Source organism: Rana temporaria, chromosome 10, assembly GCF_905171775.1.
Source record: "Rana temporaria chromosome 10, aRanTem1.1, whole genome shotgun sequence".
Lineage (NCBI taxonomy): Eukaryota > Metazoa > Chordata > Amphibia > Anura > Ranidae > Rana > Rana temporaria.
In genome coordinates, this window is record NC_053498.1 from 138,210,651 (window position 1) to 138,236,540 (window position 25,890).

Consider the following 25,890-nt stretch of genomic DNA (forward strand, 5'->3'; position numbering starts at 1 on the left):
ATTCTTAATTTTATTATGTGTACTTGTTACAATGAAGCCATCTACATTTTAGGGGACTCTTGGTCAGTGCCAACACCAAGAAAATCTAAAGAGCGGGAACAGATTGTGACATCAGTGCACTCGGGATCTCTTCCCAGAATACCCAACCCCATTTTGTGTTTCAATGAGGGGGACCTGGTTCTATTCCAACTAAGCATTTTACCCAACGGTGAGTTAGCCAGGGTCTGCATCCCAGGGCAATAAATACTGATACAAAACTGTTTATTAGGTACCATTTTAGATTCTCAGTGTACAGATCTGAAAATGAGATGTAAAACATGATGGGTTTCTGTAGGCAGCAATCCTATATTGCTCCTTGTTACAAAATCCGGCATTTAAAAAAAAAACCAACAGGCTTGCGTAGGTTAACTAAGTTTTAGGTAAACTAGTCTGTCACTTCTGCCATTTTACTTTTGGCACTTGGGTTGTTCCTTAGCACACTGAACTAGTCTAAATAGTGTTTGTTCTCAGAATTTATTTTTACTGGAAGCGTGACATGATATAATCTTTGTTGTGATGTCAATGACTCTTGTTCCTTGTTACGCAATTCTGTTGAACAGCAGGGCATGGACCATTAAAGGGGTTGTGTAAAAATCGCTATTGCTTGGTAGTTCTATGTACAGAGTGGACTTTCTTTTGACTTTACTAAGGATAATGAGTGTTACTAATACAGACTGAGATTTATAATTTACAAGTTCTGCTTATGAAAAACTTCAGCCATAGTACACTATGTATTCGTTTTTTTTAATCGGCCTCCTTACCTTGAAACGAGGCCCTTTTGTGAGCTGTCACTCACTATTCCCCGCGGGAGTGGGCGTGGTTTTCCAAAATCCCCCATCAGCGCTTTGTCTCCTGGGAGCGTCTCCCAGGAGACGCGCTGTGTCGAAAACCCGCGATATCTCGCGGGTCACGTGACGTCAGGCGGGTCATGTGACTTCGCCAGCGTGTCAGCATTCGCCGCATCCCGGAAGAAGAACGAGCTGGGCTTCACAGTGCCCACAGTAAAGATGGTAACGTCCATCTTAGAATTATATAAAATATCCTTTTCTCGCGATTACCACTGCAGCGGGCTACAAGACTGGGACAGATGAGCGATTACCTACACAAGGTAAGAGCGCCAGAACCCTTTAAAAAAAAAAAAAAACTTAAACCCGCGGAACCCCTGCTTTAACCATGAATGATCCCATCTTTTACTGCATTCAAGAGTAACTTTCAATAACCCGCATCGTGTATGAAGGAACAGTAATTAGTAAAGAATGCCTTTTACCACCAAAATCTTCCAGCAAAAAAAAAACGAAATCAGATGGAATCAGCAGCAGAAGAGGCTCTAGGCGTTGAGGCTTTAAGCTGGATACACACTATACAATTTTTTCTTTCGATTTTTTTTTTTCCTTTAGATTTACCAAAACCGTATAATATTAGGTCAAACCCTAACAGTTTCTATATATGCAATCAGGCAAGCCCCTGCACTACATGGTTTTGATAAATCTAAAGGAAATCAAACAGCAAAAGTTGTATCCAACTTTAGGCAAAATTTACATATGAGGCCCCATTCATGCCCTTTGCAGGGGTTAAGGAAGAACCCAGAGGCAGAGCATCTTATTACTGCTGCTGCTTGTGTGGGTGGGATGTACTGTGCCAATCACATGGGATAAATAGGAGAGAAGGGCTTGGCGTACTACACATCCCACCCACACAAGCAGCAGCAATAGTAAGACGCTCCGCCTTGGGGTTCTTTTTTAGCCCCTGAGAAAATGGAGGTGGTGATGAGACTGGGAACCATGCGATATGGGAGAAGGAGGAGGGGGTAAAAAGGGGGGAGTGGTTAGGAGATGAGTGATGGGCAGAGGAGTACTGGAGTGAAAATGGGGGATCCTGGTCTCTGGAGGGATTGAAGAGAGAGATGAAGGGAGAAAGAAATAAAGATAGAAATAAGGAAGGATGGAGAAAGAAGGATGGAGGGAAAAAGAAAAAAAGAGGGAGGAAGAAAGAAAGAAAAAGAGAAAAAGAAATGGAGAGAGAGAAAAAGAAATGGCGAGAGAGAGAAAGAAATAGAGAGAGAGAGAGTGAGAGAAATTGAGAGAGAACGAAAGAAAAAGGGAGAGAGAGAGAGAGAGAAAGAAATGGAGAGACGGAAAGAAAAATGGAGAGGGATAGAGAAATAGAGAGAGAAATGGAGAGGGAGAAAGCGAAAAATGGAAAGCAAAAGAAAGAAAATGGAGAGAAAGAAAGTTAGTTGAGAGAGAGAAGGAAAATGGGGTGGAGAGAGAAAAAAAGAAATGGAGAGGGAGAGAAAGAGAAATGGAGAGAGAAAGAAGGAAAAGAAAGAAAAATGGAGAGAGAAAGAAAGAAAAATGGAGTGAGAGAGAGAAAGAAAGAAACATGGAGAGAGAGAGAGAAAGAAAGAAAAATGGAGAGAGAAAGAAAGAAAAATGGAGAGAGAAAGAAAGAAAAATGGAGAGAGAAAGAAAGAAAAATGGAGAGAGAAAGAAAGAAACATGAAGAGAGAGAAAGAAAGAAACATGAAGAGAGAGAAAGAAAGAAACATGGGGAGAGAGAGAGAGAGAAAGAAAAATGGAGAGAGAGAAAAAGTAAGAAAAATGGAGAGAGAGAGAGAAAGAAAAATGGAGAGAGAGAGAGAGAAAAATGGAGTGAGAGAAAGAAAGAAAAAGGAGAGAGAAAGAAAAATGGAGAGAGAGAGAAAGAAAGGGATCTTCCATGTACTCAATATTGTCATCATTACATTATTTTCCACCCTGCTTTTCAGTGGAAGTTCATTGAGCCGGTTGGTATGGCACGGCCACCCATAGCTTGAATTTCAGCAGATTTAGGAGACTTTGGACAAAATTCAAAGCATATATTTTCAGCTTTATGGCTGAACTCATAAATCTAAAACACCGGGATAAAGATCCTTTTTCCAGAAAAGTTAAATTTTTTGCTGATTCCAAAAAGATTTGTAAATTACAGCTGAAAATGGAGATCCTTATCCTCATGTAAAGCTTTGTGAATTGAGCCTTTGGTATGTGGCAGAGACGAGCAGTACACAGTTACGGGAGGAATGACAGGTTATCCTACCAGTAGAATAATTATTAGAATGATTATTTTATCTTTTAGAACGGGCATCCAGCCATTATCCCATATATCAGAAAGATCATTTGTTTAATTCCAACCCGCACTGGGACTTCGGAGCCTTTCGGAGACTGGACTATCTTATCAGAGAGACCAACGTGAACATTTCTAGGTGGGTGTCGTGTGGCTGAGGTTGACAGTATTCAGAAAAGCCAATCACTGAAGTAAGAGTGTTGTGATTTTTTTTTCCCCCTACAGGTTTGCTCATGTGTTTACAACCCCTGGTGCATACGTATTCCAAGATAACGGGATTAGGGAACGCTCTCTGTTTATTACTGTGAAGGGCAGAAATGTTCATTGTGACCCCGCGGCTTCCCACATCCAGCCTTCTTCCCCCTATCAACTTACCAAAAACGGCTTTGTTCCCCAACAGAAACTGAATCTGGCCCCCAACTGGGGGGCTATTGTAGGTAAATCTGAAACATGTTAAATAAGATCTGCATTCTGTGTCACCTCTCCACCTCACAGGCACATGGGTGTAGCATGGAAAGGGAGGTGCAATTAGCTTTCAATCATAAAGCCTCGTACATATTATGAGAATATCGGACGAATGATCGGCCATTTTTTATTTTTTTTGCATGCTGTTCTCATATGGAAAACCAAATAGGTTACTAAAGTTACAAAAATTCTCGTACGACAGAATACAACTTTGCAAGTGATTTAATGTATTGTGTTGTAATGTTCTCTCTCCTTTCCGAGCATGCGTGGTCTTGGTTTTTTTCACACAAATACTATACTAATTACATGAAAATTGTTTGTTCTGTGATCGAACGAGAATTTTTTTCGTGCTTATCCCTTGTGATATTTTCACATGAATTGTCGAGATCAGCTCTCGAATACTGTATACTAACAATCAGATTATCGGACAACCGCTCCGAAAAGCGTTATTTTTCATCTGAATTTCTCATTGTGAGTACTAGTAATAAGTTGGGTTAAAAAAAATTTGGACTGTCTCCTGGTTTAGGCCGGGTTCACATACAGTATATTGCAAAAAGTATTGGGACACCTGCCTTTACACACACCTGAACTTTAATGGCGTCCCAGTCTTAGTCCGTAGGGTTCAATATTGAGTTGGCCCCACCCTTTGCAGCTATAATAGCTTCAACTCTTCTGGGAAGGATGTCCACAAGGTTTAGGAGTGTGTCTATGGGAATGTTTGACCATTCTACCAGAAGAGCATTTGTGAGGTCAGGCACTGATGTGGGACAAGAAGGCCTTGCTTGCAGTCTCCGCTCTAATTAATCTCAAAGGTGTTCTATTGGGTTGAGGTCAGGACTCTGTGCAGGCCAGTCGGGTTCCTCCACCCCAAACTCGCTCATCAATGTCTTTATGGACCTTGCTACCGCATAGTTTTCACTGCATTCCAATTTGCATGACATGTGAGTGCGACCGGCTTTCAATGGAGGCGATTCACACATGCCCAGGATGGCCGTGTTGTGGTTTCTAAAAAGGTCCTGTGCGGTTTTGGGTTCGATTCAGGTGCGAATTAAGGCAAAAATTTGCCCCTGAACCGGTGAACAGATACGCACTGGACCCCGGACTGCAAACTGTAGCTGCACATATGTGGACCCATCTGGAGTAGAAGTCTCTGTCCACTGATGCACCCCTATCTTCTGGTGTGTTAAGGTTAAAGGATAGGTTCACCTTTAGGAGCATGTTACACCTATGTTTAGAGTGTAACATGCTCAATCAGTCCGCTGCCTCCCTGATCCCCCTGCACCCGCTGTTACAATTTAGAAATTGTGGGGCTTTGCCCACACAGCCACATCATTCCTTCACAGCCATCTGTGAATAAGTAGACTAATGCCTCGTACACACGGCCGGACTTTCCGAGAAAAAAAGTCAGATGGCTCTTTTTCTCGGAAAGTCTGGCCGTGTGTAGCCTCCATCTAACTAATTTTGTCGGAAGTCCGACGGACCTTAGATAGAGAACCTGTTCTCTTTCTTTCCGTTGGACTTCTGAAGGACTCACGGCGGACTTTTGCATGGTCAAAAGTCTGACCGTGTGTACAAGGCATAAAAGTACCTTCTGCTATTGCGCTGATGAGCACTCTGGTAGTTCATTGATCTTCCTGCTTTTCAATAACTTTCTGCCAGTATTGGAGGTATGGGAGGAGAGCTGAACTGAGATTATGCAGGAGCCTGGCATTGCACCCGTGATTAGCTGATCAATGCTTTCCAAGTCTCTGCAGGAAAAAGTAATAAATGCAAGTTTTCTTTATTGTGCCTTTATTATTTTTTTCCCAAAAGGTTAACTTTGCCTTTAATATAGCTGAGGGAGCTTTGACAGAGGCCATATTATAGCTTCCATGAATAAAAATCTAGCTATGAATGAAGCACAGGTGGATGATTTAAAGGTCCGCCTTCTCCATTCATAGATAGTTTCATTCATAGAAGGCAAAAGTACAGGCTGTATGAATGGGGGATAGGGCAAGCATAGTTGCGCAATCCGTTCTATTAACTCCCGATGCACCGGAAGGTAATATCGACTGGGGATCAGAGGAGGAAGATTTCTAAAGAAGAAAACCGCATAAGGGACACATCACACTGATAGTAAGTAATGTCCCTTGTGCTGTTTTTTTTAATACACTTAAAAGTGAAATAAATAACAGACTTACTGCCTGGATCACCAGGTGTAAATAAAGACAAAAAAAAACAAATGCAGTTACCCCATTTAACGATTGGTACTCGTCATTATATTACATGTTTGCCTTTTGATTTAGGTACACTTTAATATATTTACTAAAAATAGAATGTAAACATAAAAAATAGGATTGTCTTTCACATGATTTACCTCTTCTAAGAGAAGATTTGGTACTTCAGAACAGTTGCAGCCAATTTTAGAACCTAGAGGCAGAATTCTATAAACCAGCCACCTACAGACATAACTGAAGTCTAGAGCGTTTTGTGGCATGAATTAGGTTGAGCTCCTGGTAAAATGTCTGTTACTATTTTTTTCGTTTTTTTTTTTTTTTTTTATTCTGAGCAATGCCAGAGGGGTTTATGCACACCCATAAATTTTGTCGGCTTGAAGAAAATTCAAGTTAAACAGCCACCCTAATAAACAGAATATGAGACGTTATAGACCTAAAAAACAAGAAGTACACTGTAATAAACAAAACAGCTAAATTTGACTATTTTAGTTAAGATAATAATTATAAATGCTAGAAAGAATAGATTTGTGTGATGTAAACATCTTCATGATACGGAGTCATCTCTTGTGTATTCTGTTTTTGCATTTGATTAGGGGTTTTGTTGCTGCTCTTCATAGTAATGATTGTTCTGCTCATCATAACTTTGCTGCTGAGACCCTCATTGCACAAGGTCAGCCCCATGAAAAACTGGAAGCCCAGATGGAGGAGTCTGGGAGAACCGTACATCCCTCCAGAATATGTACTGACACAAGACAGGTCCTCTTCTCTTCTTATGTGTGCTGTGTGATGGGTATAATGTTCATGACTTTCTTTCCATTCAACCTTCTGGGGCTCATCAATTAATCCAGGAAAGGAGAAACCTGCATCTAGACAGGTTTTTTTTATTTACCGTATATACTTGAGTATAAGCCGACCCGAATATAAGCCGAGGCACCTAATTTTACCACAAAAAAATGGGAAAAACGTATTGACTCGAGTATAAGCCTAGGGTGTCCATCTGCATGCCTCACTTTGCCTCACTGTGTCCATGCCTCACTGTGTCCATGACTAGACTGACGTTTAACATGGGAGGGCTTTGAAAAATCGGTGCTTCCCAGCCAACAAACTTTGCACACTTGTAGAGGAGAAATGGGGCTACATGTGTGCCAAGTTGTGGGTCCAGAAGACTTACGGCCGGCAGGTACCGGTTCCCCAAAGTCACTGGAGAAATTACCATTTGACATGGGAGTCTATGGAAGGGGTGTCCGGCTTTGAAAAATCGGTGCTCCCCGGCCGTAGGTCCTCCGGACAAAAAACTTTGCACACTTGTAGAGGAAAAATGGCGCTATATGTGTGGGCTATGGCTGGCCGGTACCAGGTCCCCAAAGTCTGGGAAATCAGGTGCAAAAAGGTGACTCGAGTATAAGCCGGGGGGGGGGGGGGGGGGGCATTTACAGCACAAAAAAAATTGCTGAAAAACTTTGCTTATACTCGAGTATATACGGTACATACTGGACATTAACTGTTGAGAAACATCTCCCAGTTCTCCATCTTTAAATATCAGCGCCTCATTTTCTTTTTGGTACCTTCATTATTATTTTTTAGAAACCTTTTTAACCCTTAGTCAATAGTTGGTGGTCTAAAGCTACAGCCAAAGGTTCATTAGTCTTGAAAGATTATAGGAAGTGAAGGGTTGAAGGCTCTTTTTTATACCACCATTCATTAGACCAGTGGTCTCCAAACTGCAGTCTGAAGGCCTGGATGTGGCCCTTTGCCTGCCTTTATCTTGCCCCTGGGCACTATTCCATCAATTGTCACCAATGATGGGACACCATTTCTCCCACTGACACCATCAGTGGCGCTATTCGTCCCATTGGTTCCAACAATGGGGCATCCCATTCTAACCAACAATGGGGCATTGTTTATGCCCACTGATGCCAGGGCATTTTCCACTCCCACTGGCCACAATCTGCCCCCCCTAAAGCTTGAAGGACCGTAAACTGGCACTTTTCTTAGAAAGTTTGGAGACCCGTACATTAGACCAGTGGTCATCAACCCTGTCCTCAGGGCCCACTAACAGGCCAGGTTTGCAAGATAACTAGAAAACATCACAGGTGATATAATTTGCTCCTCAGTGATTGCAGTATTCTAGTCTGCATCTCCCCAAGGTAATACATAAAACCTGGCCTGTTAGTGGGCCCTGAGGACAGGATTGATGACCACTGCATTAGACCACCATTTATTAGACCAGCATGGAAAGTTGCAGGCTTTTTTGTTGTCTCACAATCTTTTTCCATGTCCGTTTTTCTATATTAGGATACTGAAATAATGGTTTGAATTTTTATTCTTTAGCAATGTATAATTGTTTTGTAGACTGATCTTTTCACGTGGAGAACATTGATCTCTCTCAAGTCTGGTTAGCCTTGTGTAAAGTCTTTGGCTCATTTACCTAAATGTCTTTTTTTGTTTCACACTTAGTCTGCAGTTTTATGAAACGGTGGGCTGTCATGGTTCTGGAGAGGTGTTTGATATTGGAAAGAAGGAAATCACCTACGGATTAGGTACAGTAAGTTATTACCTGGATGGTTCTATCAACAGATTTATATATAGTGGTAACACATTTTCATAACATGCTGCAGATGAGAGGAACACAAAACGAGTCCTAGAGGATTTCAGTGTAAGAACGTTATTTGACAAACTGGAGGACCAAACTCTTCACTTAACATCTCAACTTGGGAGACATCGGAATGAGACCCTCTCCTTCTACAAGGCTTTCATTCAAAGGATTCAGCTACTTAAGGTGAGGGCCAAGACATGAGTTGGGAAACTAGAAATGTAGACATAGGGGTCAGTGTTTTAGTATGATCCGCTGCATACAAAGGGTCTTAATTCATCAGCATGCCTTAAAAGAAATACGATAGGAAGAGTAAGATTCAAACATTCATAATACAGTTATATTCCAGACAGGGGTGGACTGACCACTCATGGGGCCCCCGAGCAATAGGAGATTATGGGGTAGCACAACATACAGTATACACACACATACAGTAAGCATACACAGTATACAGTATACCTCCCAACTGTCCCTGATTTCGAGGGACTGTCCCTGATTTGGAGCAATGTCCCTCTGTCCCTCATTCTCCTCATTTGTCCCTCATTTTGGTCTGATCTATATAGTTGTATATACAATACACTGTTTATCTATCAAAAAGTGCTTCCCAGCACTAAACTTTCATCCTGATTTCTAAATTTCTGCATTTGTAAATTCCAAAAGCCAATATAAAGAAATAGTAGTGGTAAAAAAAGCACTTGTGGGTTTAACCAATCTTATTTTTTTGTACAATTCTCCTTTAAGGGGGCGTGGCAAGGGGTGTGTCCTATGCCTGCATACTTTTGCTGATAGGTGTCCCTCATTCCCATCTCAGAAAGTTGGGAGGTATGACACAGTATACATACACACAGAATACACATACACAAACTGAAAGGGTACTGCAGAGGCGGGGCAGCTATAATCTTTTTTTAGACCAAAAGGCTGCCGGTAAGGGACATTTCAGGGACAGATGTAAAAAAACACAGATTTTTACATTCTGTCCCTGGTTTTACTGAGGCTGGTAAGCCTGATGGGGCCTCCTAGTGGCATTTGGCCCCCGGGCAGTGCCCGAATGGTCAGTCCGCCCTGATTCCAGACGATATCAATAAACCATGCCTGACGTTCAAGGTCAGTCAATGAATGCCTTCTATAGTCAGGTCCTCGCACAGCTTTTACTGGCAATTACTGCTAGGGAAAAATGGATAGCAGCACACTGACCTATTCCAAAGCAGCTTCTCATTTCCTGTGCAGTTGATTTTTTGGATCAATAAAGAAGCTACTGAAGCCCTTACCCCAGGAGGATCCGCTGAATAGGACCTAGGTCTCCCTTGCTTGTTCAGAGGCTGACAGGCCTAGATACCAGTTCTGACAAACACAGGCTCAGGCTAGGGGATGCCATTTTGTAGATTTATTGCAGTGCTCAAACAGGAGAGAGTGATGAGGGTGCAGGATACTTCAAAACATCAAACAGATACAGGAGGACGGATTATAAACCCTTTAGCAGCCTTTGATGGAGGTAGAGGGGACGGCCAGCTAGTCTGTGACTCTGTATGAGCCGTCCCAGTCCTTACAGCAACCTCTGGCATTAACTCCCAAGAACATGCACAGTTTCCAACTATCTCTGATTTCGAGGAGCTGTCCCTGATTTGGAACAAAGTCCCTCTTTCCTCCTCATCTGTCCCTCTGATCTATATAATTGTCTATAAAATGCAATTTTTTATATTTCAAAATGTGTTTCCCAGTGCTAAACCTTTCACCCAATTTCTAAATTGCTGCATTTGTAAATTTCAAAAGCCTGTATAAAGAAATTGTAGTGGTAAATAAAAAAACACTTGTTGGTTTAAATGTTTTTTTTCCGTATAATTATTTAAGGGGGTGTGACAGGGGGTGTGTCCTATGTCTACATACTTTTGCTAATAGGTGTCTCTTGTTCCCGGGCGCAAGATACGCCGTCGTATCTTCTATGTGAATCTACCCCTAAGTCTTCTGTATCAGATATACCGTAGTCCGCTCCTGGCTACATCTATATATATAAAACTCAACGTGTGTGTGTGTGTATGTATGTATGTTCCAACATCACGTCCAAACGGCTAAAGATATTAACATGAAACTTGGCACACATGTTACTTATATGTCAGCAACAAACATAGGATAGGTGGTTTAACCCTTACCCACCCCCATTTGCCATGGTCGGGGTTTTCCTTTAAAGTCCTATTCAACTCTATGGGAAATACATGTTACTTCATAACTTCCAAACGGCTGTACATATTTCGATAACACTTGGTCACATGTTACTTATATGTCCACTTAAACTATAGGATAGTTAATTTATCCCTTAACTACCCCCATTTGTGAGGGTCGGGGTTTTTGTTTAACCACTTAACCACCAGCCGCCGTCATATAATGGCGGCAAGGTGGTTGCTTAACTGGGGGTCGCCGTTATTTAACGGCGCCCACCAGAAGCAGTAATGCGCGCCGCCTCGGGCGCGCACACTGAAAATTCTGTGCGCGCCGGGTCTATGAGACCCGGCGCTACACAGATCTCGGTAATTGACCGACAACCGCGGTCTTTTACCATGTGATCGCGCCGTCCAATGACGGCGCGATCACAGGTAAACAAACCGGCGTCATTTGATGACGCCGGTTCCTCCCTCCTCTCGCTGTACCGATCGGTACAGTGTGAGAGGAGAGCGCGGATGGCAGCAGCAGTGTGGGATGGATCTGTGACTATTGCAGTCACAGATCCATCCATCCCTGCTCAGCCATCCCTGCATTAACCCCTGCAATACTCTGCCTTCCCTGTGCAATACTCTGCAATGCTCTGCCTTCCCTGCGCAATTACTCTGCAATACCCCCTGCGCAATAATCTGCAAAAACCCCGCGCAATACTCTGCAAAAACCCCGCGCAATACTCTGCAAAAACCCCGCGCAATACTCTGCAAAAACCCCGCGCAATACTCTGCAAAAACCCCGCGCAATACTCTGCAAAAACCCCGCGCAATACTCTGCAAAAACCCCGCGCAATACTCTGCAAAAACCCCGCGCAATACTCTGCAAAAACCCCGCGCAATACTCTGCAAAAACCCCGCGCAATACTCTGCAAAAACCCCGCGCAATACTCTGCAAAAACCCTACGCAATACTCTGCAATACCCCCGCGCAATACTCTGCAATACCCCCGCGCAATACTCTGCAATACCCCCGCGCAATACTCTGCAGTACCCCCTGCCAGTACTCTGCAGTACCCCTTGCGCAATACTCTGCAGTACCCCCGCACAATACTCTGAAATACCCCCCGCGCAATACTCTGCAGTACCCCCGCGCAATACTCTGCAATACCCCCCGCGCAATACTCTGCAATACCCCCCGCGCAATACTCTGCAATACCCCCCGCGCAATACTCTGCAATACCCCCCGCGCAATACTCTGCAATACCCTCCACACAATACTCTGCAATACCCCCGCACCATACTCTGCAATACCCCCGCACCAATACTTTGCAATACCCCCCGCACAATACTCTGCAATACCTCCCGCACAATACTCTGCAATACCCCCGCACCAATACTCTGCAATACCCCCGCACCAATACTCTGCAATACCCCCGCACCAATACTCTGCAATACCCTCCGCACCATACTCTGCATTACCCTCCGCACCATACTCTGCAATACCCCCCACACAATACTCTGCAATACCCCCCACACAATACTCTGCAATACCCCCCCACCAATACTCTGCAATACCCTCCGCACCATACTCTGCAATACCCCCCACACAATACTCTGCAATACCCCCCACACAATACTCTGCAATACCCCCGCACCAATACTTTGCAATACCCCGGCCAATACTTTGCAATACCCCGGCCAATACTTTGCAATACCCCGGCCAATACTTTGCAATACCCCCGCACCAATACTTTGTAATACCCCCGCACCAATACTCTGCAATACCCCGGCCAATACTCTGCAATACCCCAACACCAATACTTTGCAATACCCCGGCCAATACTCTGCAATACCCAGAAAATACTCTGGGGGAAAAAAATGTGTTTTAACCACTTCCCGCCCACGTCATATGAGGTCCTTGACTTTGTGCAGGGATATCTAAATGATGCCTGCAGCTACAGGCATCATTCAGATATCATTTTTTTCAGCCAGCGATTCTCTACACCATAAGAACGATCATGGCGGCTGTTCCGCCTCTTGATCGTTCTTACGGGAGGCAAAAGTGGACGTCCCCACTCCCTTCGCCCTCCGGTGCTTCTTCTGACTCACCGCTGCGATCGAAGCCAGGATCGTTTTTTTTTTTTTTGTTTTTTTTCAGGCTTCCCAGCCTAGAGGTGAGATGTGGGGTCTTATTGACCCCACATCTCACTGTAAAGAGGACCTGTCATGCTATATTCCTATTACAAGGGATGTTTCCATTCCTTGTAATTGGAATAAAAGTGATCAAAACATTTATTTTTGGGGAAAAACGTGTCAAACTAAAATAAATAAAGTAAAATGAACAATAAAAATAAAAAATAAATATTTAAAGCGCCCCTGTTCCCGCGTGCGTATACAGAAGCGAATGTGCACGTAAGTCCCGCCCACATATGAAAACGGTGTTCAAACCACACATGTGGGGTATCGCTGCGAACGTTAGAGCGAGAGCAATCATTTTGGCCCCAGACCTCCTCTGTAACTAAAAACATGTAACCAGTAAAAACATTTAAAACGTCACCTATGGGGATTTTTAAGTAGCGAAGTTTGGCGCCATTCCACAAGCGTGTGCAATATTGAAGGGTGACATGTTGGGTATCTATTTACTCGGCGTAACTTCATCTTTCATATTGTGCAAAAACATTGGGCTAACTTTAATGTTTTTTTTTTTAAAAAGCACAAAACTGTTTTATTTCCCAAAAAAATGCGTTCGAAAAATTGCTGTGCAAATACCATGCGCGATAAAAAGTTGCAACGACCGCCATTGTATTCTCTAGGGTCTTTGCTAAAAAAGCATATATAATGTTTTGGGGTTCTATGTAATTTTCTAGCAAATAAATGATGATTTTTACATGTAGGAGAGAAATGTCAGAACTGGTCTGGGTGCTCCAGAACGCCTGATGGTGCTCCCTGCATGTCGGGCCTCTGTATGTGGCCACGCTGTGTAAAAGTCTCACACATGTGGTATCGCCATACTCGGGATTAATAGCAGAATGTGTTTTGGGGTGTATTTTGTGGTATGAATATGCTGTGTGCGAGAAATAACCTGCTAATATGAAACTTTTGTGGAAAAAAAATAAAAATAAAAAAAACCTTGATTTTGCAAAGAATTGTGGGAAAAAATTACAACTTCAAAAAACTCACCATGCCTCTTTCTAAATACCTTGGAATGTCTTCTTTCCAAAAAGGGGTCATTTGGGGGGTATTTGTACTTTTCTGGCATGTTAGGGTCTCAAGAAATGAGAAAGGCCGTCAGTACTTCAGATGTGATCAAATTGATCAATTTTCAGTAATTGGTACCATAGCTTGTAGACCCTATAACTTTCACCCAGACTAAATAATAACCCAATTTTTTTTTTTTTTAACCAAAGATATGTAGCAGTATACATTTTAGGCCAAATTTATGAAGAAAAAATCATTTTTTGCAAAATTTTATAATAGAAATGAAAAAAAAATCATTTTTTTACAAAATTTTCGTTCTTTTTTCATTATTAGCGGAAAAAATAAAAACCGCAGAGGTGATCAAATACCACCAAAAGAAAGCTCTATTTGTGGGAAAAAAAGGACAAAAATTTCATTTGGTTACAGTGTTGTATGACTGAGTTATTGTCATTCAAAATGTGAGAGCACCGAAAGCTGAAAATTGGTCTGGTTATTAAGGGTGTTTAAGTGCCCAGTTGTCAAGTGGTTAAAGTCCCATGCAAATCAATGGGAAATGTATGTTCCCACATAACTTCTGTACGCCTGGAGATATTTCAATAATACCTGGTACACATATTACTTATATGCCAAATAAAAATATATGACAGTTACATTAACCCTTACCTACACCCTTATATAAAAGATGGGTATATTTATATTACTATGATTTTCCTCCCCAAAAGGTTAAGATAGGAAGACCGGGCAACGCCGGGGATTCAGCTAGTCTATAATAATAATGTTACACCCTAAATATGTAGTGTAATGGAGTGTAATGTTCTCCAAAAGGTAAACTTATCCTTTAAGAGCAGCCTCCATGTTTCTCTTGTGACTGTTTTCTCTGAAGAAACATTGGTGGACATTTCAAATGAGTTTATCGTATCTGCAGTAGCTGCTGTCATAAATAAATTTAGGGATACTGACATGTGTAAAATGCTAGTCAAAACAGCTGGCACTTGTATCTGCCTTTTTAAGTATGATATAACAAGGTCTGTTTATATGAAGGACATGATACAGAACCTGGAGCTTGGTAGCAGCAAAAACTTTGAATGGAGAAAAGTCCCCTTAGATGGAGAATTGGAGAGTGTGAGGACAAACATCACGTCACAGCAGAGTGAAGGCTCAGCGAGAACTATGACCCGTGATTCCCACACAGATCACATACAAGGTGAGGAGATTGTCCCTTCACTGACACATGGGGTAGGAAAATAGGTCCATAATGTCCAGTATATCTCAGTGACCACATCACAGGCAGGCACCAATATTTTAGTCTTATGCCGCGTACACACAATAGTTTTTCATGACGTGAAAAATGCAATTTTTTAAATTGGTCATTAAAAAAAAACGTGTGTGTGTGTAGGCTCCAGAGCATTTTTCACAAAGTGAAAAATGGGCATTAAAAATTTAGAACATGCTCTAATTTTCGTCGTTTTTCACGTTGTCGTCTTTCACGTCGTGAAAAACGGTCATGTGTACGCTTTAACGACGGGAAAAAAAACGCGCATTCTCAGAAGCAAGTTATGAGACGGGAGCACTCGTTCTGGTAAAGCTAGCATTTGTAATGGAGATAGCACATTCGTCACGCTGTAACAGACTGAAAAGCACGAAGACTGAAATGCGCGAATCGTCTCTCACCAAACTTTTACTAACACGAAATCAGCAAAAGCAGCCCAAAGGGTGGTACCATCCAAATGGAACTTCCCCTTTATAGTGCCGTTGTACGTCACCGCGCTTTGCTCGAGCATTTTTTTTTTCACGATTGTGTGTATGCAAGGCAGGCTTGAGAGGAATCACGTCGAGAAAAACTTTGCTTTTCTCCATGACATGAAAAATGGTCGTGTGTACGCGGCTTTAGAGGATACAGGTGTTACATTTCAGTACTAATATTCCTTCCGATTGTAAGTGTGCAGAAGGTAATATGTCAGACTTAGGCCCGGGTTAACACTGATGCAAATGTGATGCATCAAAAACATTCTAAATTCGCGTGTCATCCATAAAGTCATTGTTCACATACATGCATTGCGAGTGTCTTGTGCGAGTTTACAGCGTTGTGTGGCAAATTTAGTCTCCATAGACATCAGTGTAAATAGTTTTGGAATCGCATTGATGGTTCACATATGTGCGAATTCCACCACACTACTACACTAAAACAAGGAAATACACAGGAAGTGAACACCTTCTTTTTTTTTTTTTTTTACATTATGATTCCATTGGCTAGAACAGTGGTCTCCAAACTGCGGCCCGAGGGCCGAATGCGGCCCTTTGCTTGCTTTTATCCGGCCCTTGGGGCACTATCCCTTCCACTGATACAAGACACTATTCTGCCATCTGACACTGACAATGGAGCACAATTTCTCCCACTGACACAACTAATGGACCACTATTCCTCCCTATGACACCAGCAATGGGGCACTATTCCTCCCCCTAATACCAGATGTTTACTAACAATGATGCCAGGAAAATTTCCACTCCCACTGGCCAAAGTCCGGCCCTCCAAGAGTCTGAAGCACAATAAACCGGCCCTTTGTTTAGAAAGTTTGGAGACCCCTGGGCTAGAACATCAATTGCAGAATGTCCAACTCCTGAAATTTGGGGTAATATCGCACCTCACAGAGGACAAAAAACAGAACAAATTTGCAGAGCAGCAGTGTGAACCGAGCCATAAAATTTTAACTTGCTTGTTTGGATTCATAATGATCACATAAACACATGCTCACGATTCAAGGAACATCTCCGGAACTCCAGTCACAGTTTAGGTATTACAGTACAGTTAATGGCTTCTTGCGGTCGTTTCAGATAACTAAGGGCCAGATCCACAAAAGGGATACGCAGGCGTATCTACTGATACGCCGTCGTATCCCTGTTTCTATCTATGCGGCTGATTCATAGAATCAGTTACGCATAGATATTCCTAAGATCCGGCAGGTGTAATAGTTTTACACTGTCGGATCTTAGGATGCAGTACCTCGGCCGCCGCTGGGGGCGTTTCTCGTCGAAATTCCGCGTCGGGTATGCAAATTAGCACTTACGGAGATCCACAAAGCTTTTTCCCTTTGTTTTTTTTCCGTAAGTGTTAGTTTGCCGTTGCAAAATTAGGGCTGCTTTTACAAAGTGTAAACTTAGTACACCATGTAAAAGTAGACCCTTCTTTCCCGCGTCGCTGTCAAATTTTTTTTGAATTTTTTTTTTTCCCCGCCGCAACTCTTTTTTTTTTCTTTTACACCCGTCGCGATTCTCGAAACTCGGCGCAACGTAAATCCGCGCAAAGCACGTCGGGAAAATAGCGTCGGGAGCATGCGCAGTACGTCCAGCGCGGGAGCACGCCTAATTTAAATGGGAATCGCCCCATTAGATTGGGCACGCCTTGCGCCGGACGGATTTAAGTTACACAGCTGCAAATTTCTAGGTAAGTGCTTTGTGGATCGGGCACTTAGGTAGAAATTTTGCGGCAGTGTAACTTAAATAGGAACATTTAAGGTAAGCCCGCTGGCTGTGGATCTGGCCCTAAGTGACCGCATTTGCATTCACGGTTATGAAAACTAAGGCTGGCCATGCCTAGCTCAAGAAATACAAGCAGTGCAAACATTCTCTGCATTGGCTGCATCAGTCATCTTGTGTAAAACGGCAGCGACCAGCAATTCCAATTTTTTGGTTAAACCACCTTCAGCACAGAAACAATCTGATCGCTACCAATATCTTATTGTTTCCTGTTCTATGAAGAAAACGTAAAGCTTTAAACGTGTGTGTGCAAATTATATTGGTTCACATTTTACTAGACAATAATAGAACTCAATATTGGAATGTTTTTATGTTTTTTGATTGCCATGGTGGATATTTCTTATTCTAGGAGAATTTCTGCAAGAAGCCACTGCCCTTATGAAAGCCCTAAAACTCGCACTAATGAAAACTAGCACAGAGCTCACAGTAAAGAAAATGGGGACAGAAAAGAAGCAGCAACACAAGGGTGTGATAGACACAAGCGAACGCAGTGCGGACAGGCTCCAAGATCAGGTAGGAACGTTTGGATCATATCTTCATTTTCTATGTACATTTAACACTTGGTGGCACCAATCGTGCTTTCCTTCTCACAAATATTATTTCAGTCCACTTAATACGAATGCCCGAATTAGCAAATGTTAGCATGGAGCCAGGAATACTACTGTAACGCCCCCTTACTTTCAGTATGGGCACTACGCTAAAGTTAGTGGGGAATGGGAGAGTTATTTTGCTTGGGGGTGGGTAGGCGGTCGAGATAAAGAGTGACCCAGAAGGGAGAAGGGTAGAGTTCCTGCACCTACTTTCTAAAAAAAAGCCCTGTTTTTACCCTATGGTGGAGGCACACTGTGGTGATACAGCTTTTGGATTGACACTTTTATTTATACATTGGACATATTCGTTGGGTTTGAATGAATTTGGAACTTTTATACTCAGAATCTCTATATTGTAATATCATAGACTGTCTTATCACATGGGACTCACATTCTGAATTATATGCACTGGACTTTTTCTGGAAGTTGTTATATTGAATTGAATATTAGTGCAGCAATACAATTTTACCCATACACTCCAATTCGATTGTTTCTTTGCAAGCTGCTTTTTTGTTTGATCTACCAGTGAAAAATGTATTTGTTTTTAGATATACTCATAGACAAAGCGTTGCTCCCTTGCTGTCTTGAGTGACATTCTGCAACGTTTCCATCATGAGGGAGTGACAGGAATCCGGCTAGCTAGGAAACAATACCATGGAAGTTTTTTTTTCTTTGCACTTCTTTAACAACTTGTCACCATGGCAAGTGTGACCTTGACCTGGCTGTTCAACACTGTAACGGTCAGGGGTTAACACTGTTTACGATATTCCATTCCACCAACCCAAGTCAGCTTATCCGACACTCCACAATCCAGCAGACACGATCCATAAGAATTCCCCAGAATAACGAGACACAAGCTCTGCTCTCTGGTTCCAAACGAATGAATATTTTAATGGTAAACTCAGCTTGTTATATACAGTTAAAAAAACAAATATGGACAATGACTCAACTCCACTCACAACATGACACAAGGAACTTCAATACACATTCCTTTAGATAATGACATTCAGATGAGATAATTACTAATCATTACCCAGACGTTCTGACTCTGCGACCAGTTGTTCTCACCTGATACACAATACACAGACATCTGACCTTTAGAGGGTGCCAAGTCACATTTCACATCTTATCATCAATAGACTTTCACACAATACAGTGTCATTAGCATACATTCTATTGACCGGTTGTAATTAGTTCTTCTAGACATTAAGGAATATATTGTGGATTACTGTTCCATGCTAAAACAATCCAACATATGTCCCTTATTTCCTGCAATACATTGTGAATTATCATTACTGTCCCATCTCATGTAATCCGAGATATAATTTTCAGTCATTCTATGCCCCTATTGGACATAGAATGACTCTAGACCCAAGAGTCATTGGTGAAGCTGGCACAGGAGTACCCCGCATCCTTCAAAAGTCTCTGGGTATCACGGGCCATACCGTTACAAACACCTTGGGGCAGATCCACAAGATGGGCGTAGCATATGTGAGATACGCTACTCCGCTGTAACTTACATTTGGCAGCTTTGAATCCACAAAGAATTTGCGCCGTAAGTTACGGCGGCGTAGTCTATCTCTCACGGCGTAAGGGCGTGGATTTCAGATTGGGTGGGTAGGGGGCGTGTTTCCCCACGCCGAACGAACTGCGCATGCGCCGTCCCTAAATTTCCCGCCGTGCATTGCGCGAAATGACTTCGCAAGGACGTCATTGTTTTGACTTGGACGTAAATTACGTCCATCCCGCGATTCACGGACGACTTACGCAAACGAAAAAAAAAATGTAATTAAACGCGGGAACGACGGCCATACTTAACATAGCAAGTCTATACGCCACGAAAAAGCAGCTTTAACTATACGCCGGAAAAAGCCAACTAGAGACGACGTAAGAGAATGCGACGGCTGCGCGTACATTCGTGGATCGTCGGAAATAGCTAATTTGCATTCTCAACGCGGAAAACGACGAGAACTCCACCCAGCGGACGCCGAAGTATTCCATCTAAGATCCGAAGGCGTACGAAGCCGTACGCCTGTCGGATCTAACCCAGATGCCGTTGTATCTTGGTTTGAGGATTCAAACCAAAGATACAACGCAGGAAATTTGAAAGTATGCCGGCGTATCAGTAGATACGCCGGCGTACTCTCTTTGTGGATCTGCCCCCTTGTGTGAATCTGCTCAACATGCTAGTACTAATTTTCTGCCTAAAAATAATATGATGGTCAAGCTGCTTATTTTTATTCTTTATGGATGTGATCTTTTAGAACCAGACCAAGAAGAACCCATATGAAGGCATCATAAATGGGAACTTATCAATGCTCTCAATGGAAGGTATGTTAACAGCACCAAACACTAGAACAGCATTCAGCTGATGGTTACAAATCTGAGAAGGGAATTTTGTTTTTTAGGATTACATTTGCAGCCATTGCAGTTTATGACAGCGCTGTACAGGGAAGATAATCTAAGGAGGCTAATATCAGCCAGTCCCCTAACCAAGACCCTGGAGGAGATCAAGGAAGCCCTTAAAGCACAGGCTCAAGGTATGATCCGCCATACGACCCTCATGTTTGGTTTCTTTGTGTAGCAGGCTTCAGATGTCACCAATCGGTTTTCTTTCTATTCTACAGAGAAAGAAATGAAGAAAACTGCTAACTTAGCCACCACTGGTGACCTTGTTCCCATGAACATAGGCCAGCTCTCTCCACGTCAGATGGTTATTTACCAGTTTGGCTCAGCGATCCTCCATTTTGCATGTGACAGTTGCTCCCAGAATTCTCTTCTGCTTCTTATAGCTCAGGATATCCCCAGAGTCCAGAGCTCTGTGTGGGGGAAGGAGGCTCTGCGACTAGGAGAATCCTATTATGACACAGAAAACAACATATTGTTTGTACCGAAAACATCCCTGGAACATGCAGGAGAGCTTGCAGTGTGCATCATACATGCAGTTGCACAAATCAAAGCAGGTACTTTGCTGTATGTTGTAACCACATGCACAGGTTGTAAGGGTGGGCAATGGGCATGGGCCTATCAGATGTGCCAAACAGATGCACTTCTCTGGGGTTCTGGAAGAATGGTCAAACATTCCCATAGACACACTCCTAAACCTTGTGGACGGCCTTCCCAGAAGAGTTGAAGCTGTTATAGCTGCAAAGGGTGGGCCAACTCAATATTGAACCCTACGGACTAAGACTGGGATGCCACTAAAGTTCATGTGCGTGTAAAGGCAGGCGTCCCAATACATTGGACATATTGGCCCGAATTCAGAAAGATTGCCGTAAGTTTAGGCGGGCGTAGCGTATCTCATATACGCTACGCCGCCGTAACTTTGAGAGGCAAGTCCTGTATTCAGAAAGAACTTGCGCCCAAAATTACGGCGGCGTAGCGTATATGGGCCGGCGTAAGCCCGCGTAATTCAAAATAGGCTGGTAGGGGGTGTGTTGTATGCTATACAGTCGTGACCCCACGTAATTGACGTTACTAATGAATGGTGCATGCGCCGTCCGTGAAAGTATCCCAGTGCGCATGCTCCAAATTACCCTGCAAATAGTCATTGCTTTAGACGTGAATGTAACTTACGCACAGCCCTATTCGCAAACGACGCAAAATTCGATGCTGGCCCGACGTCCATACCTAACATTGGCTACGCCTCAAAGAGCAGGGGTAACTATACGCCGAAAAAAGCCTTACGTAAAAAAAATGCGCCGGGCGCACGTACGTTTCTGAAACGGTGTATCTAGCTCATTACCATATTCAATGCGTAAATCTACGGAAGCGCCACCTAGCGGCCAGCGTAAATATGCAACTAAGATACGACGGCGTAAGAGACTTACGCCGCTCGTATCTAGGCAACTGTGAGGCGTATCTGATTCTATGAATCAGGCACGGAGTTGCGACATCCCGCATTCGGAGTTACGACGGCGTATCTGGAGATACGCCGTTGTAACTTCTTTCTGAATCCGGGCCATTGTGTATATTGTCTAAATACAAGAGCCATGGGTATTCTTGTTTGAATCTTGGTGTCCTTTGCATATTTCTCCCAGATCTGTGCAGTAATCCAGAAACAACTCCTGTACATCCCGTCTGTGTGAGAGCTCCTTTTCCAAAGAAGTTGAGGCAAAAAAATAGATCAACTTGCAGTGTCTACATTTCAAAATGGGGTTAATTTAGGGTGCTGATACGGTCCTGCCATTTTTATTTCATAACAGAAAGTAAGGCCTCGTACACACGATAGGTCTGAAGGACTGTTTTCATCGGTCAAAAACCGATTGTGTGTGGGCCCCATGTCTTTTTAACCGAAGGTTAAATAACCTAACTTGCTTTAAAATTTAACCGATGGATTGGTAACCGATAGGTCAAAACCGATCGTTAGTACGCACAACCATTGGTTAAAAATCCACGCATTCTCAGAATCAAGTGGACGCATGCTTGGAAGCATTGAACTTCATTTTTTTCAGCACGTCGTTGTGTTTTACGTCACTGCGTTCTGACACAATCGTTTTTTTAACTGATGGTGTGTACGCACGACGGACTATCAGTCAGCTTCATGGGTTACCCTAGGACAACGGTCCTTCAGACCATTATCCTCTGGTTAACCTATCGTGTGTACGAGGCTTAAGAGGTGTTTTTTTTTTTTTTTAAATGTTTGGCCTTTTTATAGTAAAAAAAAATAAACCCAGTGACTTTTAAATACCACCAAAAGCTCTATATGTTGTTTTTTTATTTTTTAAATGATATACAATTCATGTGGGTACAGTGTTGACTGAATAGTTGTTAAACTCTCACAGCACTAACAACTGAGAAATGGCCTGGTAATGAAGGGCTACGCGCAGGCTAGCACTCAAGTGGTTAATGGTAAAGGTGATCTGTAGGCAGTGCCGATCCTGACCTCCCTGGGGCCCTAAGCAACATGACATGGCACATTAAAAATGAGAATCGGGACGACGACAGTGACATGTCACATTAAAGAAAGTTGAGAAGCGGGGGGGGGGGTGTTCTGCTGTCGGAAATGACATCTTACATTAAAGTGAGAAGCAGGGGGTGCTGACTTCTTACCTCGTCTCCCATGCAGCCAGCGAGTTGAGAAGCGCGGTGAGGGGGACGAAAATGACTTCTCACCAGACGGGGCCTCTAGTAATTTGGGGGGCCTTTCGCAGCTTTGCAGGGCCCTAAGCGGCTTGCATAGTGAGCCTATAGGGCGGATCGGCCCTGTCTGTAGGCACTGTGATGATCAACTGTAGAAAATAAATAACCCAAGTTTTGCAAACCATTCACTACAAGTAAAAACAAAGGCAGAAGGATCAGAGAAAACACCACATCCCAATAATGTCTATGATAAGAGGTGGGGAAGGGGGTAACAAACCTCGGGACTTTAACGTTGTTTAGGGTAGAAACAGGGTAAAGACACAATTGCAGCATCAATAAAATTCAAATATTTTATTACAAAAGTAAAAAACATGAGGAAATTGGACCATCCATATCAAGGTTATAAGTTCCGCTAAAAGGCATATAAACAAACGTTAGCACTCAACATGTTTCGCTTTTTAAGCTTCTTCAGGAGATTCTGGTAAGATGTATATTATGCTAGGGATAACAAAAAGACATGGATGAAATCTCATGTTTGATTGTTTGAGATAAACAAACAAGAAATATATATTTAAATCACTGTTAGTATATTGGAAATTACCAGTGCATAGATAATCAATTCATATATACAATATCACATAAATGAAAATACACAAATGTATAGGTGTGGGATTTTCCTTCGGTGTTGGTCTAGTGCAGTGGTATGGAGCTATTGGCCCCAATAGTTACTGTGTAAACCCTTATCTTCTGTATATATATGTTAGACCTGTATAACACATGTAATGTATGCACAGTGAATCATACAAGTCTACCTTGTCCTAGGCCAGCAGCAATTGCCAGTTAATTGTGACTATCTACATTGTATGAACAGAGCTGTTATGGAGATATGCCAAACATTCTTCCGCTGTTGGGGTACACAGAGCACAACATTAATGGTGAGAATCCCAAGTGTGAGTTGACCTCCATAACACCAGGCTACATCACAGATCTCTTTGACCCTACAGAATGTGTATGTTTTCTATGTCTGTGTTTATTTAATGATCACTATGCGTAATTTTAAACTAGGTACACGCTATACAATTTTCTTTGGGTTTTTCCTTTAGATTTACCAAAACCATATTGTCAGAGGAATTACCAAGTCAGCCGCGCCAGCCGGTGTCCTATGCGCATGCGCGGTGGAATGGCGCATCGGCGTGTGCGTGGGCCGGTTAGGGTGACCACATTTCCAAACTACCATTCAGGGACACCCTCCCTTCCCAAAAATCAGCTTGTGCTGTAAAGAATCACAGCACAGTGATTGGGCACAAGAGGCGGAATTTATGATTTCTCCAATCACAAGCAGGGGGCGGAGATTGTGCTCCTCCAGGCATTCCCGGCCTGGACAAGTACTGTCGGTGAGTAAAGCGGTGATGTGGCGGCCTTTTTTGGGGGCATCAGATTGGCCCAGGGGGTGGCTGTGTCAGTTTCATTCCGGGACACTGTATTGTCCTGGAATTAATGTGCCCGGGACAGACCTGCAAAATGCGGGACTGTTCCGGGCAATCCGGGACATGTGGTCACCCTAGGGCCGGTGGAACTGCGCATACGCACTAGTGCGCCAATCGGAGCTCTGGCGGGCCTATATAAGGCGGCCCAGGTACCCTGACAGGTTGCTGGCTTGTTGTCAGCTTCCTGTTCATACCTGGCTTCCTGTTTACCTGTATCTGAACTTCTGTTGTGACCCGGATCGCCTTGACTACTCTGCTCTTCTCTCCTGAACCTGACCCGTGGCTTGTTTTACGGATCTGCTTCTCTACCCACTACTCTGCTCTTCTCTCCTGGACCTGACCTGTGGCTTGTTTTACGGATCTGCTTCTCTACCTGTGTTTGACCCCCGGCCTGTGACTCAGATCTGCTACCTGTCTCCAGCCCCTGACCTTCTGCCTGCACCTCGAATCTGCTACTTGTCTCCAGCCTCTGACCTGTGGCTTGGACTGATTACTTGTCCCTTGTACTAGACCCTCAGCCTTCACCTTCAGCAACGAACCCTCAGCCTGCGCCCGGACATAGTTTGCTGCCTAATGGCTCTAACCCCTGCTGTGCTCTGGACTTGTGTCTTCAGCTGGGATCCCGCAAAGAGCTGCACCTGCCAGGTGTTTGACCCTCAGCCTGCTCTTGGTGACTTCCCTTTTGCCTCTGCTCTAACGGTTTAGCTCTACCAGATCCTCTAGCAAGATCTACCCTACCTGCTGGTAGCCAGCTCCTCTTCGCGCCATTCTCTCCCTGTCTCACCTCCAGGGGGCGGAGTGCGTCAAGTCGCAAGGTTGAACCGCTCTCGGCCTCGGTTAGTACACACCTGACACATATAATATGAGGTCAAACCTCAACACTTTCAATTTGTTTGCAATCAGGTAGGCCCTTGTGCTACATAGTTGAAGGTACATTTAAAGGAAATTGAACAACAAAAATTGTATAATGTTTCCACCTTTAAGCTTGGGCTCACCTGATAATGTCAACAAATGAGATGAGAAAGGAGGGGTGTGTTTAGTATCACTTTAAGGATACATAATAAAATGGGCATGAATGAGGCCCAAACTCATCAGAATGTGTTTGTAATGAATGAAGGGCCTTCAGTTTCCAGCTTCTTCATTAAAGAATAGTTCACCTTTATGTTACAGGATAAACATGAAAGGGACCCTGAAGTGAGATCGCTGGTCCAAGACCTCCTGTTCATACACAAACCACCAGACCAGTATCACCTGTTGAAAAGGTATCGGAGCACTCCTCGTCCTATCAGTGCAGAGCACACTGATACATAGAATACACAGGCAAAAGTTATATTTGTAGCATTACCCCCGGAGGAGCTGCTGGATATTTGGGCGGCGTGTTACCTCGTGGCTCCTCCAAAATTCCTAGGGGAAATTCCTAGGGGTGAATGATGCGTAT

The 25,890-nt window shown here is 43.3% G+C and overlaps 1 protein-coding gene across 1 annotated transcript in view; it reads left to right on the forward strand.

Annotated features, from left to right (window-relative positions):
* Positions 1 to 25,890, forward strand: part of LOC120915672 — a 97,907-nt gene that overhangs the window by 60,674 nt on the left and 11,343 nt on the right. The window contains exons 18-30 of the mRNA XM_040326379.1: positions 53 to 208; positions 3,154 to 3,280; positions 3,367 to 3,578; positions 6,416 to 6,578; positions 8,280 to 8,362; positions 8,441 to 8,601; positions 14,801 to 14,963; positions 17,643 to 17,806; positions 20,148 to 20,214; positions 20,292 to 20,423; positions 20,511 to 20,846; positions 23,788 to 23,900; positions 25,623 to 25,714. Of these exons, the coding sequence (XP_040182313.1) occupies positions 53 to 208; positions 3,154 to 3,280; positions 3,367 to 3,578; positions 6,416 to 6,578; positions 8,280 to 8,362; positions 8,441 to 8,601; positions 14,801 to 14,963; positions 17,643 to 17,806; positions 20,148 to 20,214; positions 20,292 to 20,423; positions 20,511 to 20,846; positions 23,788 to 23,900; positions 25,623 to 25,714 (1,969 nt within the window). The remainder of the gene's footprint in view (positions 1 to 52; positions 209 to 3,153; positions 3,281 to 3,366; positions 3,579 to 6,415; positions 6,579 to 8,279; positions 8,363 to 8,440; positions 8,602 to 14,800; positions 14,964 to 17,642; positions 17,807 to 20,147; positions 20,215 to 20,291; positions 20,424 to 20,510; positions 20,847 to 23,787; positions 23,901 to 25,622; positions 25,715 to 25,890) is intronic.